The 15,457-nt window shown below is 41.8% G+C and overlaps 1 protein-coding gene across 1 annotated transcript in view; it reads left to right on the forward strand.

Moving 5' to 3' along the window:
- ADAMTS17 (ADAM metallopeptidase with thrombospondin type 1 motif 17) overlaps positions 1 to 15,457 on the forward strand; it is a 389,768-nt gene that overhangs the window by 225,508 nt on the left and 148,803 nt on the right. Inside the window, exons 13-14 of the mRNA XM_038746936.1 lie at positions 1,083 to 1,249; positions 11,568 to 11,695. Coding sequence (XP_038602864.1) covers positions 1,083 to 1,249; positions 11,568 to 11,695 — 295 coding nt within the window. The remainder of the gene's footprint in view (positions 1 to 1,082; positions 1,250 to 11,567; positions 11,696 to 15,457) is intronic.

A 15,457-nucleotide genomic window follows, 5' to 3' on the forward strand; every position in this document is an offset into this window, starting at 1 on the left:
TATCAGCTGAGAAGGAAAGGTAAGAGGGAGGACTAGGCTTAGCGGGGATGATGACAAGTTCTGTTTTAGATATATCAAGTTTGAGGTGCTGGCAGGAGAACAAAGTGGAGATGTCTTTACAAGTTGAGAAGATATGGGATTGGAGGCTGGGGCTAGAAAAATAATACATGCAGCAGCATGTTGTATAGATTGGAGGAAGGGAGGAGGGAGAGGCTGGAGGCAGGAGGCTATTGGAATTGTGTAGCTGTGATATGGCAAGGGCTTGAAGTAAAGTAATAGCAATGGGCTGATCTAGAAAATGTATAGGAAGAGCAGGCAGAATTTAGCAGAATCTTCAATCTCTCTAGAATTTTTCATGTTAAAGAGATTTTGACACAAATCTCTGCCATCAAGAACACCAGCCATCTCTTAAGGCCATACCAGAAGTTGCTGAATATTTTCTTCTGGACTAATGTTATTAGTAACAGTACTCATTCAGCACTAACTATGTGTCAAGCACTTTTCTAAGCATTGGAGTAGATTCAAGATAATCAGGTCGGAGACAGTCCCTGTCCCACATGGGGCTCACAGTCCAAGTAGGAGGGAGTAGAATTTAATCCTGATTTTACAGATGAGGAAACTGAGGCACAAAGATGTTACTTGCCCAGAGTCACACATCAGCCCAATGGCACAGCTGAGATTGGAACTCAGGTCATCTGACTACCAGACACGTGCTCTTTCCACTAGGCTACACTATTTCTCTTTTTGTTAATGATGTACGCAATAAAAACCTTGGTTTAAGGTTACAGCTGAAAGCTATGTTTTGTCGATTGTACTGCACTGAAGTTTGTTATGCTCTCCTTACACAGGTCTTGGTTGTACAGTTCCAAAATGCATTCTTGTGATTTCTTCCCTAAGGAGGCACTAAGTGTGGATCTGGGATAGCGAAGAAAGAGTAATACAATGTGACTGAACAGAAGGATTACTTTTAAGAAATATTTTTTTCTTTTCTCTCTCTATTTTGGCAGGACTAAAAAGGTTGAAACTACACAGTAAATTTAATGTGTCTCCAGTAAATGATTGACCTGCTCTCTCTGTTACAGGCCGGGGCCAGGAGGCACACATTGCTGGGGAGCAAATGTGGAACACACAGTTTGCGAGAATATACCCTGCCCTAAGGGAGTGCCTAGCTTCAGGGACCAGCAGTGCCAGACCCATGACCGATACAGCAACAAGAAGAAAGGCTTATTGACAGCTGTTGTTATTGACGGTAAATGTAACAAGTTTTTTTCTTGGTGGTATTTGTTAGGTGCTTATTATGTGCCAGGCACTGTACTAAGCACTGGGGCAGATACAAGATAATCAAGTTGGACATAGTCCCTGTCCTACATAGGGCCCCCAGTCTAAATCCCCATTTTACAGATGAGACAGCTGAGGGTCAGAGAAGTTAAATGGCTTTCCCAAGGTCACACAATAGACAAGTGGTGGATCTGGGTTTAGAATCCAGGACCTCTGACTTGCAGGTCTGTGCTCTTTCCACTAGACTATGCTGCTTCTCATGCTTTCACTGCTCATAATATCTTAGTATGTAAGTAAGGTGATTATAGAGAAATCATCTGAACTTGGGCTCATTGGACTGATGTCTTGTCATCTCTACTGTTTTTTATCCTAACTTTACTAGTGTGAGAGCAGTGAGGAGGCTGTAACTCTCAATACCATAAGGGAGCTTAGACTAGTCTTGACAGCCATATTATTTTGGATTATATTTCCCAATAATGTTGGTCAAGAAAACGGGATCCTCATACTGAAACAACTTGAGTAGGATATTAGAGCCAACCATGGTGATTAGGAAGACTAAGCCTCTATTGGAGGCACTGAAAACGTTTGCCAGAAGTCTCTTTAGTAGAAGCTTTAGTTCCCCAGAGGTTACATAATAGACCTCACCACTAGCTTAGGGTAAAGTTGTGGAAGAGAGAGGAGTCTGTTAAGATTTTCATTCCCTATTTCAGTTTTCCTGTTTTCTCTTTAGTCCCCCTAATGAATGACATTATTTAAGTTCATTGAACCAGGGCATATGATATCCCAGTGATGTTACTAAATCAAGTTGAAGAAATGCATGTTAATTAAATTCACTGCTTCCTCCTTTCCCAGTTCCCTTCTCCCCTTCTGTTCATTTCTAAGTTGACATGTCAGGAGAGCGTTTTGATCTGTGTTAACAAGACTAGAAAGAAAGACTTCAGAGTTAATAACAAGAAACATCCTCCTCAGAGTCACATACCATACACAGACAAGTCTCTACTGTTTTCCCTTAGTACTTTATCATGTTTCTTTTTTTCCATAAGCAATTTCCTTTGGATTTGGTCTTTCTAATTGATTGACATATTTCAGAGGGTATTTACAGTTGAGTTCAAACTCAGTCTTCGTAAATCTTTAGGAACTCTTCCACATCAAGAGAATTTCATGCCTTAAGATGATTTCAAGAGGGACATACCCAATTCCAGTACCTAAACCTGTTCCAGTCTGGGTTTTCAGAATGACTCTGATGGTTGTTTTCCATGCCTCGGAGAGAACCTTAGGCTGGTGCTTCACATTTGGAATTCTCTGTCTCTTCCACATGATTTATCCATCAGCTTTAGTCTTGATATAATCTTACTGACAAAATCCCAAACAATCTTTGACTCCCTCCATTTTGTTCAAGCCACAGGTATATAGACGATACAATCAATGAAACGTTGGATGCCTTGAAAAACCAAAATGACCCCTGATTTGAGACAGTCAAATAGTTTGAGAGGAAAATGTGGAATCTGCAAAATACTTAGATCATTGGTTACAAGGCCAACATTTCCTTTGCTTTAAGTCAGGACTGCTGAAATGTACATTCCATATCATAGTAATTAAAAATTCAGTTAAGTTCCAGAATACAAGAATGTAATTAACCATAATTTCAGGACAAAGAGTTTATATCAGGCAATTCCTAATCTTAAGGCAAAGCTGTTCAGCATTGCATTATTCTGGAGGAGATAATGCAGGATTCATTTGGACATTGTAAGTAGTAGCAGATGCTATAAACCAATCCCACTGAAGCTTAGTTTGAAAGTTCAAGGTAATTATCCAATTATTTTGTTTTAAAAGGCACATCTGTAGCTGGGATCTTTGTAATTGCAGTTGCACTGTCACATGACAAGAACACTTTCAAAAGAAGTCTCCTTCCCCCTTCCTCCCGCTCCCCACACATCTCTGAAGGGAGGTGGGAGTGACAAACACTAGTAAGAGGAATGTTATAGCTTGGGGCGTCACCTCCTAAAAAGAAGACCTCACTTCTTTCTAGTGTAGCCATCAATCTGACATGGGAGGAGACAGGAAGATTTCCAGATGTCCTAGGAGACTCTAAACCTCTAATCAGTAGGGAAGGGGGTGGGGGGCTTGGAGGAGTGGTGGGACTGTAACTGTCATTATTACTTAGGGAACCCTTGGTCCTATTGAAAAATTGTATAGTTTCAGAACCTTCTGAATAGATTGGAAACTACAATCAATCAATCAATCAATCGTATTTATTGAGTGCTTACTATGTGCAGAGCACTGTACTAAGCGCTTGGGAAGTACAAATTGGCAACACATAGAGACAGTCCCTACCCAACAGTGGGCTCACAGTCTATAAGGGGGAGACAGAGAACAGAACCAAACATACCAACAAAATAAAATAAATAGGATAGAAATGTACAAGTAAAATAAATAAATAAATAAGTAAATAGAGTAATAAATATGTACAACCATATATACATATATACAGGTGCTGTGGGGAAGGGAAGGAAGTAAGATGGGGGGATGGAGAGGGGGACGAGGGGGAGAGGAAGGAAGGGGCTCAGTCTGGGAAGGCCTCCTGGAGGAGGTGAGCTCTCAGCAAGGCCTTGAAGGGAGGAAGAGAGCTAGCTTGGCAGAGGGGCAGAGGGAGGGCATTCCAGGCCCGGGGGATGACGTGGGCCGGGGGTCGACGGCGGGACAGGCGAGAACGAGGTACAGTGAGGAGATTAGCGGTGGAGGAGCGGAGGGTGCGGGCTGGGCAGTAGAAGGAGAGAAGGGAGGTGAGGTAGGAGGGGGCGAGGTGATGGAGAGCCTTGAAGCCCAGGGTGAGGAGTTTCTGCCTGATGCGCAGATTGATTGGTAGCCACTGGAGATTTTTGAGGAGGGGAGTAATATGCCCAGAGCGTTTCTGGACAAAGATAATCCGGGCAGCAGCATGAAGTATGGATTGAAGTGGAGAGAGACACGAGGATGGGAGATCAGAGAGAAGGCTGGTGCAGTACAGATTCCTCATATTCTCACTCAGAACAGAGGAGGACATGCTCTGATAGATTAGATTAGATTCTGCTACAGAACCACATCTCTAATAATTATTTCATTTATTAAGCACTTACTACAGACTAAGCACTGGAATAGTGACAGGATTATGCAATTGGACCCAATCTCTGTTCCTGAGGAAACTGAAACCCAAATAAATTAAGTGACTTGTGCCAAGGTAGCACCATAGGCCACTGATGGAAATGGCACTCAACAGCTCTCCTGACTCTCAGCCCTGTGTTCTTCCATTAGACCACACTACCTTCCTGTGATCCATGACTTTTCCTCCTTTCATTATTTGTGACGGTCCTGAATTTTTTCACTTGTAAGAATTCCACTTAAACTACTTTTCTGCCCAGATCCCTCTCATTATGTCCATCTAAGTTTCTGAACATTTGGAACAATAGGACTTTTTAGTTCCCTTTTCATGAGTAGCAGAAATGTCCTTAAGTTTGTAGAAGATGCTGGCAACAGTGAGGCTCCACCTGTGAATTTGAGTGTATTTGAAACATAGTCCCTTCATCTATGAACTTTACGAAGCTTTCAAGCAGGCCACAGACGCTTCACCATGGTTCCTCAAGTTCAAAGTGCATTCTTCCTGAGCCGGCAGTCATTTTGGTAAAGTCTTGGGCTGAGAAGCTTGACTGAAAAGTACCTACAAGCAATGGTGTCACTACATAGTACAGTGCCTGGCACAAAGTAAGTGCTACACAAATACCATTACTATTATTATTATTAATGTCTTCCATGACACTTTCAATTCAAATATAATGTATATTTGACCTTCACTGAAATCCATGGGATTTGAAAGTCTTATTTGATTATTCAGCAGTATGCTTTTCCAATAGTCTGTTTAAATGCTGTGTTTTGAGCATTCCTATGTAGGACTACACTGAGAATATTTCAAAGCACCTTGATTTTTCATTGCCCCTTTTGGGGCCATAATGATTATGGGTGCTCACATTTCAGTTGTGTTTCCGATGAAACCAGAGCTCAGGGTTTTAACATAACTTTTAATGAAGAATTAAGAAAAACAAATTAACTCAGATGGTATTTGCATCCTGCAAATTTATCTGTTCTTATCAAACCTCCATTTATACAAACAAGCAGTTGAGGGAACTTCATAATCTGAACAATTCATGGGGTCTAACTCTTGGCTCTGTTGAAATCCATTATATCTTTCCTTGTCAGAGCAGTGAAATTGGTGAATCCCTTAGCTCCTGCAACAAATATAATAATATGGTAATAATAATATATAATTATGGTATTTGTTAAGTGCTTACTATGTGCCAGGGACAGTACTAAGTGCTGGGTTAGATACAAGCAAATCTAGTTGGACATAGTCCCTGTTCCACATGGGGCTCACGGTCTCATTCCCCATTTTACAGATGAGGTAACTGAGGCACAGAGAAGTCAAGTGACTTGCCTAGGGTCATACAGCAGACAAGTGGCAGAGCTGGGATTGACTCCCAGGCCCATGCTCTAGCCAATACACCAGTTACTGTGGACAGAGAACATGTCCAATGTGTACTCTCCCAAGTACTTAGTAATAATAAATAAATGATAATGATGGCATTTATTAAGTGCTTACTATGTGCAAAGCACTGTTCTAAGCACTGGGGAGGTTACAAGGTGATCAGGTTGTCCAGTGGGGGGCTCACAGTCTTAATCCCCATTTTACAGATGAGGTAACTGAGGCACAGAGAAATTAAGTGACTTGTCCAAAGTCACACAGCTGACAGTTGGCGGAGGTGGTATTTGAACCCATGACCTCTGACTCCAAAGGCCATGCTCTTTCCACTGAACCATGCTTCTTCTCTAGTACAGTGCTGTGCACATAGTAAGCACTCAATGAATGCCATTGATTGATTGATAGTGGAATGGACTATCTTTTTGTGTCAGGGTTTTTTTAGGAACTGCTGTAACAGAAGTCCATTTACTGTGGGTAAATTCAGAGCTGCAGCTTCATACTAACCTCCTAAGAATACCAGGGCTCCCTTTAATCAATCAATCAATCAATCGTATTTATTGAGCGCTTACTGTGTGCAGAGCACTGGACTAAGTGCTTGGGAAGTACAAGTTGGCAACATCTAGAGACGGTCCCTACCCAACAGCGGGCTCACAGTCTAAAAGGGGGAGACAGAGAACAAAACCAAACATACTAACAAAATAAAATAAATAGAATAGAAATAGAATCTTTATCATCTTTAGTCTCGCCGCCGCCGCCACCGCCGCTGCCCAAGGCAGGCGAATTGACTTGAACGCTTCGGCTTAGACCTTTCCATTACGGGGAACCGGGATTACTAGGGTACAAGTCCACTAGGTTATGAGAGAGATAGAAAAGCTCGTTGGCTTTGTTCAATTCCACGAGTGTCCCTATGTGCACAGGTAAACAGCTGGCATGGAAAGGGTCTTTTTCCATTACTACAGAAGTGAGCTTGTAGCACATTTTGAAATCACAGTTATAATAATGCCTTTCCGCTAAAGACACCACCACGTCCAGGTTGTCCTGCAGGCCGTCCACGGATTCCGGGATGAGCGTTTCACTGGGCTCTTCCTTTAGGAACTCTTCAAGGTAAAGCAGCCAAATGCAATTATTTGAATAACTAACTTTTGAATTCACCCAACATCTTTTCTCTCTGTCACAACTGGTCTCATTTTTCTCAAAGTTTTTATAAGCCCTGCCCTTTCTGCCCATCCCTGTTTGCCACATGTGTCTAAGTACCCCAGTAGAGGATGTCTAGACAATAAACTTAACTTTTCCTCTTTTCTGGCTAATACCAGGAGGAGCAGTCATTTGCATTAGGCTGTACTGACTCCATGCTTACTGTACTGCTAGAGGTTATCATGGCATTTTGAGAGGTGATGGAACCCTTTTTTAAGAAGGACCATTATCTTCAAAAATCAAAAGGGAAATGATTAGAGAAGCAGTGTGGCATAGTGGCCAGGGCACCATTTGGGAGTTAGAGGTTGTGGATTTGAATCCCAGCTCTGCCGTTTATCAGCTGTGTTACTTTGGGCAAGTCACTTAACTTCTCTGTGCCTCAGTTGCCCCATCTGTAAAATGGGGATGAAGACTGTGAGCCCCACATGGGACAACCTGATTACCTTGTATCTACCCCAGTGCTTAGAACAGTGCTTGGCACATAGTAAGCGCTTAACAAATACTATTATTATTAATATTATTCAGCATATATTCTACAAAGGATCATGGATGATTCTAGGCTATAAGCTTGAAGTGAGCAGGGAACATGTTTACCAAATCTGTTATATTGTATTCTCCCAAGTGCTTATACAGTACTCTGTAAACAGTAAGTGCTTAGTAAATACCATTGATTGATTGACTGAAAGAACTGGAAATAAACACCACCACTGAAGAACACGACATCTTCAACCTTTCCACCATGCAGTTGTGACTGCAGGCCTCATTCTTAGTTCTTAGAATTAACTGCCATCCACCTTAAACTGCTCCATCAATAGTTATCTCCCCACCCTTACCTTGCACTCTGAAAGTATACATTAAAATCAAATTAATAGCCAGATGGAAAATTAGAACTTCAAATGCCTCCTATTAAACCTATTCAAGATTCTGCTATTCATCTCTCTTCCCCGCCCACATCAGTACCTGTTCTCCTTCCCACTTAAACTGAGACTGTGCCCAACCTGATTTCCTGTAACCATTCCAGTGCTTTGTCCAGTGCTTGGTACATAGTAAATGCTTAATACATGCCATAATCATTATTATCAGCCTTGTAGGAGTGAGGTTCTGGATGTCCCTTCTTGTCGTATAGACATGAATTTATTTTTTAAAAAAGTAGACCCATTCCAAAGCAGCAGACAAATGGCAGAGCTGAGGTTAAAACCCAGGTCCTGTGACTCTCAGGCCCATGCTCTTTCCAGGGTCAGAATTGTTTTCCAGGGTGGTCCTGCAAAGCTTCAAGGAGGCATTTCCCTGTTCCTGTCCCATCTCACAAGGGAATCTTAAAAGTGATAGGTGTAAAAGATCAGTGCATTAGGAATTAGGAATTACTCTAGCCTGCAAAGCATTTATATGTGTCTTAAAAGTCCCAAGAAATTAATTCTCACTAACTCATGTAACATTAGTACGTGTACTTATCCCCTTATCCTTCTTCTTGCTGTCTTCAAGTTATTAGAATCTGTCTTCCCTGCTAGACTGAAACCTCCTTGAGGGCAGAGATTCTTTCTACTAGTTCTAGTGTTCTCTCCTAAGTTCTTAGTACAGTGCTCTGCAATTGTGGTATTTGTAAGCTCTTATTATGTACCAGACTCTGTACTATGCACTGAGGTGGATACAGGCTAATCAGTTTGGACATAATCCCTGTCCCACAAGGAGTTCACAGACTTAATCCCCATTTTACAGATGAGGACACTGAGGAACTGAGAAGTTAAGTGACTTGCCCAAGGTCACCCAGCAGACAAGTGGCAAAGCTGAGGTTAGAACCCAGGTTCTATGGCTACCAGGTCCATGCTCCTTACACTAGGCCGTGCTTCTTCTCTGAGGAAGCAACATCAGAAAATCCAATTTGTCTGCTGCAAGGGGAAATCAAAATCTCACTTACAATGCAGAATCTCACTTACAGTTCCCTCTAAACTGTAAACTCCTTGTGGGCATGGAACATGTCTACCTCCTCTGTTAAATTGTTCTCTCCCAACTGCTTAGTACATTGCTCTGCATATAGTAAAGTCTCAGTATATATGATTGGAAGGAAATCAAGGCTACACTGCAAAAATGAAAAGCTGAAAGACCCAAGTCTTTGGCTCTACCAGTTTCCTATCCTATCTCCTCAGTGGCTTTCCCGAAATCACTGTGCCTCCTACTGCTATGACTAAACAGACAGTGTTGCTTTCCAACTCCTCATCGCCCCCACCAACACTGACTCGTGGTTCAGGCTCTTTCTCCCGCTAAACAATCATACTATTCACTTCCTGACCCTTCTGGTCCAGTTCTTAGAAACTGAAGTAGTGGGACCTAAAGAAAAAGAATTTCTCCATCATGGAATTTCATTGCTGCTGTTTGCCATTTCTCCTCAAGAGCATCCTGTCAGCTGACAAGATCAAAGCAACACTACAAAGGGGCCAAGACTCCTCACCCTTTCCTTCCCCTGGAGGAGAGATCTGTGAGCTGACTTGGAAACTCTGTACATACTTGGCTGGGTAGACCTTATCAGTGTCATCCATTCAAAATGAAATAACACAGACAGAACCTTGCCTGGGGTATTGCTTCCAATCTCCAGAAAGGTGTCCTGTTATGAATTCCCCGCAGTCTTGAATGTATTCTCCCTGTTCATTCCTTTCAAGACCTGAGGAGGATTTAGATCATCTTTGGGCACATCCTTAAAAGAATAACTGCTCAAACTGGAAGCTGGAGTAGAAAGGAGGGTAGAAGTCCAGACTTCAGATTTCTTGAGAGTGAATAATTAAAAAATAAGTAAATAGAAAAACAGCATAGCCTAGTGGAAAAAGCACAGAATTTGCAGTCAGGAGACCTGGGTTCTAATACCTGTTTAGCCACTTGCCTTCTATTTGACTGTGGGCAAGTCACTTAGCTTCTCTATGGCTCAGTTTCCCCATCTGTCAAATGGGGATTAAATGCCTGTTCTTCCTCCCCATTACACTTTGATCCCCATGTATTTACCCCTGCACTTAACATAATTATAATTATCATTATTACCTATTTACATCCTTCTTCTGGCTTAAAATCTAGTGAATACGTATCTTCAATTAATGGGACGCTGAAGAATTCCTTCTTTTGTTCCTCCACGTATTTCCTAAATATAGTGCCAAATGTGATATTTTCATTGTGTGTGGCACATGTTGCTCTCAACTAAAGAAACATTTCCCATTAGGGTTATTGAACCTTCATAGCCTAGTGTCATGGGAAATGAGGAAACAGATCTATGAGAAGCTGCAGAAACCCAGCAGCATCATGCACAGCAGTAAAAGTGCTCTGAATACATGTAACTTTGCTTGGTAATTTATTTTATTCAGGAAAACCTGGGACAGGCTCAACATCTGTTTTTTACTTAAATCTCCAGCTGGAATAGCTGAGACCTCTGGGGTCAAGTGACTTACTTGAGGTCCTTCCATGACATGGCTAGGATTAAACTTTGGGAACGATTTTGAGGAAGCAGTGGGGCCTAGTGGAAAGAGTATAGGCCGGGGGTCAGAGGAACTGGGTTGAAATTCTGGCTCTACCACTTGCCTGCTGTGTAACCTTGGGCAAGTCACTTAATTCTCTGTGCATCACTTTCCTCAACTTTAAAACGGGGATTCAATACCCGTTCTCCCTCCTAATTAGACTGTGAGCTTCTTGTGGGACAGGGACTGTGTCTGACCTGACTGATTTCTATCAGTCAATTATATTTATTGAGCACTTACCATTTGCAGAGCACTCTACTAAGCACTTGAGAGGATGCAATGTAAGAACGGTTTGTAGACAATAAATGTTCCATAAATACGATTGAAGGAATGAATGAATGTTCCTTGCCCACAGAGAGTTTACAGTCCAGAGGGAGCTTACAGTCTAGAGGGATTGTATCTACCTCAGCACTTAGAAGAGAGTTAGAAATATAGTAAGTGCTTAACACATTTTAAAAAATGACCAAACTTGGGTTTTTACCATTAAACCATATTTAAAGATTTGGTGACATTATCCTTATTTCATTCATCAAATTTGTCATCTACTCTCAAGTGACTGGTGTTTCCATCTTTTTTGTTATTCTCTGGACAGGATAATGACCTGCAGTATATCACTGGGTTAGATTCTTGTGGTAGATGGTTAAGAATTACACAACAAGGGATCACCCCCTGTTATCCATGAAAGGAAGAACAGGCCTGACAAATGGGCCAATAGAACAGTTGAGCATAATTCTAAAGAACACATAGTGCAGAGAAAGAAAGTACTGATTTTTATTTCAACCACTAAAAAAGGTTTGGAAAGTGATAGCAGAATGGCGGGGCGGGGCAGGGAGCAAAGAGTGGGAGAGAAGAGTGTATACAGGTTGACCCTGTAGTCTGACTAAATGCATTCATTTTGGGAGGGCTTTATTCCATGCCACTTCTCAGAGGATTGTGTTTCACAGGAGCGTTGTAATAGCTGAGAGCCCAGATTCCTTGTGGCCTATGTTTTCCACTGTCCTCCTCCTTCTCCAATGAGTCCCTGTTCATCTAATGTTGCTCTTGGGGAGTTGTCAGAGTGACCTGTCTGTTTTTGTTTAATTTTTTTCCAGATAAACCATGTGAGCTCTTCTGCTCTCCCCTGGGAAAGGAGTCTCCGGTGCTGGTGGCAGACAGAGTCCTCGATGGTACACCCTGTGGGCCTTACGAGACCGAACTCTGCGTACATGGCAAGTGCCAGGTGCAGTACCTTTCTTTTCTTTTTCCAGCAACTCAATCAATGGTATTTACTGAACACTTACTGTGTGCAGAGCACCGCATTAAGTGTTCTGGAGAGTCCAACATAGTTGGTAGACACGTTCCCTGCCCACAGTGAGCTTACAGTCTGTGGAGAAAGTTTCACCATCTCCAAGCTGAGTATAGACAGGCGATGGCTTTGCAGGAACACACAAAAGGGTAATTCTGCCATAATGTGATAGTTTAGTTCACAATCTGGATAAAAAACAGTGGAAGATTAGGAGAACCCAGAGCAATAACTAGGTGCAGCTGTGGAATGTGTTTCAGTATCAGTTAATTGTCACTGTAGAAGGAGCTAAAGGTACTTGTGTGACGTTCACCTTATGCTTACTGGAAACAGTGAACTTTTCCTTGAAAAGCTAAAGATTTGATGTATTTCTGGTACAGGAACACAATCAGGCTTGTTGAAATTATCTTCAGAGGGAGAATCTCATCAGTTTCTTAACCCCTCCCTATTCTATTTCAATTGTCTACTAACAAGCTTCCCCATAACTCAGTTTACTAGTTTTTAATGGGGTTTTCAAGAGCACTTAGATCAAGCTATAGCATGAATTACTGAATTGATTGATATCTTATCTGTTTGTGTGGCTAAGACCAATGTGTGACTTTCTCTTTCACAATGTGTGTATGTTAAGATAGTTCTGTGCTGCACTAGTGAATTTGCTCCATGCAGGATGCATTTCTGTTTTTGCGACTGCCTCTTGGTTTCCTGATCTCCATGAAGGCTCCAGTCAAGGAGAAACCAGGCTTATCTCTCCACTGCAGCCCACAAAACTGTTTGGTGATCTCCTGGCACTTCACTGTCAATCAGTTAATCAATCAATGATTTTTATTGAGCACTTATTGTGAGCAGAGCACTGGACTAAGTACTGGGGGAGAGTATAATATAACAGAGTTGGTAGACATGTTCCCTGCTTTCAACGAGCTTACAATTTAGAGGGAGAGACAGACATTAATAAAAATAAATGTGTACTTAAAAATAGTACTTAATAAAATAGTTATGTACTTAAGTGCTGTGGGGTGAATACGAAATGCTGAAGGTCATAGGAACAAGTACGTAGATGACATAAAAGAGAGAGGGAACTGGGGAAAAGAGCGTTTAATTGGCGACGGTCTCTTGGAGGAGACGTGACCTTAATAAGTCTTTGAAGGTGGGGAGTGTGGGGGTCTGGAATATACAGAAGGGGAGGGAGGTCCAGGCCAGAGGGAGGATGAAGGAAAGGGGTCAGTGGTGAGACTGTACACTGCCCTATACAAAACATAATTAACAGCCAATGGAAGGACGAGATTACTAATAAAGTAGAATGCAGATCTCCATTAATTCCCCGTCTAATGATGATCCAAAACAGGCAAAATAAGAAGGTCTGCCTTGGCACACTTTGATAATAATCATGGTGAATTGCCAGACTTGAGCTGAGACCTGGTTGTAGCCTACTAGAATCTACCCCTTCCTGAGTGCGCAGGTAATTTCACACCACATTTCCTGGAGGTGTCCACTTCCAGATATGCTGCCATTGTCCTGAACAATGGGTGAGGTCAGAATTGCTGAGACTCTTAATTTTTGGTATAGCTGAGAATGGTTCATTGTCTGCGGAATAGGTTACTGAGAAAATCAGGGAAAGTTTACTATTGGCATGTTCACCCAAATTTGTAGAGAGAAGAGCTTCCCAAAGGAAACTTTCCCTTTCAGAATCAAGAATCACTTGTTATTGCAGCCACCAATCCTATGTGCAGATATTCTATTTGTCAGGTTCTATGAGCTGTGGGCATAACTGTCACTGGGGCAATTAGGAAAGTTGGTATCCTGGAGTTTTCTCTCTTTTCCTCATTTGATTTTCAAAAAGGAAATGTGTCTGGCATCCAGCTCTGTTTTCAAGAGCTCATTTTTTTAATGGTACTTGTTAAGTGCTTACTATGTACCAGGTACTGTACTAAGCCCTGGGGTTGATATAAGATTATCAGGTTGGGCACAGTCCCTACGTGGGAGGAGTCAATCTAAACTGGAGTCTAAAGTGGAAGGAGTCAATCTAAACTGGAGGGGGAGAATTTAACCCCCATTTTACAGATGAGGTAACTCAGAGGTAACTCAGGCACAGAGAAGTTAAGTGATTTGCCCAAGGTCACAGAGCAGACAAGTGGCAGAATCAGGATTAAACCCAGGTCCTCTGACTCCTAGGCCCATATTCTTTCCACTAGGCCATGATGCTTCCCATTCAGGGACCTCATTTGCTCCTGAATGGCCTGCTTCCCACCTGGAGTTTTGATGATCTTGTTATGAAACACTAGTTAATGGAAATGTAATATTGTTGTACTGAATTTTCTTCCAGGAGAGATTATGACCATTTGACAGGTCTAGGAATTTAGAACTGTGAGATTGTAGTTCTAGATTCTGCCTAGGAATGTGCAGTCACTTAACCTTTCTGTGCCACAGTCTACCCATATGGAGTGCACACACAGCAATATTACCACCTCACATTGGCAGTCTAAAATATACTATAAAAGTGTCATTAAAAATCTAAAATCATTTTATTCTGGGGAAAGAAATTGTCCAAAGAGTCCCTCTATTTTTCAAATTTTACAAGGAAATCCTCCAGAATGGCCCCTTCATAAGAACTTTCCACTCTGTTGGGATTTTTATCTACAAGTTATGATTCTCTGAAGCTCAGGCTTCCAAGGGACAATCTGACAGTATCCAGATTGCCTCAGCATTGCCCAACCCTGTTACTGAGAGTAGATATGTGTGGATGACAAGCTGTCAGTGCCCGAGAAGCTTGGCAAGGCATCCCCTTAACATAAAATGCAGTGATGTATGCACAAACTGTAATCTAAAATAAGCTTTGCTTTGTGGCAAAGAATGTATGTTGCCCTTGCCAAATGGCACAAGAAAAGGGGTGTTAATGAAGGTCTTATCATAATTGCTCAAATGAAAAATTGTTGACATTTCTCCAGGAATTTGCTGTGAGTCCACTTGAAGTTTTTATTTTCCTTGTAAATTAGATACTTAATATGGGATACCCTAGACATGTGTCGATCCATTACGTACATTCCTTTTTTAACCACTTCCAAAGCAATGGCATTAACAGTCTTTATAGTAAGTCCAGCTGAGCACTCTCCAGCTCCTTGCCAATGTGTTTTTCTGTCATTTTGCCAATACCAAGTATTTCTAAGAATCTTAAAATTTTTGCAGCTAGTGAACTGCATTATGGGTCGTCTGCACTTTCTGCTCCAGGCATTTAGTCACCCACAACAGCGCCTGATGACCACCATTCCTACATTCCTCTCAGTGAAAAGTAAGACAGTTGAATGCAAGGGTGGTTGCCATTGCCTGAAGACCATTCAGTTCATTTGCAGATGGCACAGAGAAAATTGCAAGGATGATTGGAAGCTGAGAACACTTTCCCAATATCCATGGGAATAAGTTTAAAATTATTCGACTAGATCGGCCCCGGCACGGTACAGTTGATTTTCTTGTTTTTATTCTGACTAAAATAGCAACTATTCATTTTGATAATTTGGAATAGGCAGCGAAAAAAGCTAGCAAAGATTTTAGGTGTTTTATCTTGTAGTTCCTGAATATCATACATTAAGATAATGGGCAGAAATTATCACTCTGTGGTACAGACCTTGGTTTTGTGGTTTCATGGTTCTTAGTCCCGGCTCCATCAGCTGTTTGCTCTGTGACCTTGGGCAAGTCACTTTACTTTTC

The sequence above is a fragment of the Tachyglossus aculeatus genome, chromosome 5 (assembly GCF_015852505.1).
Source record: "Tachyglossus aculeatus isolate mTacAcu1 chromosome 5, mTacAcu1.pri, whole genome shotgun sequence".
NCBI classification, from domain to species: domain Eukaryota; kingdom Metazoa; phylum Chordata; class Mammalia; order Monotremata; family Tachyglossidae; genus Tachyglossus; species Tachyglossus aculeatus.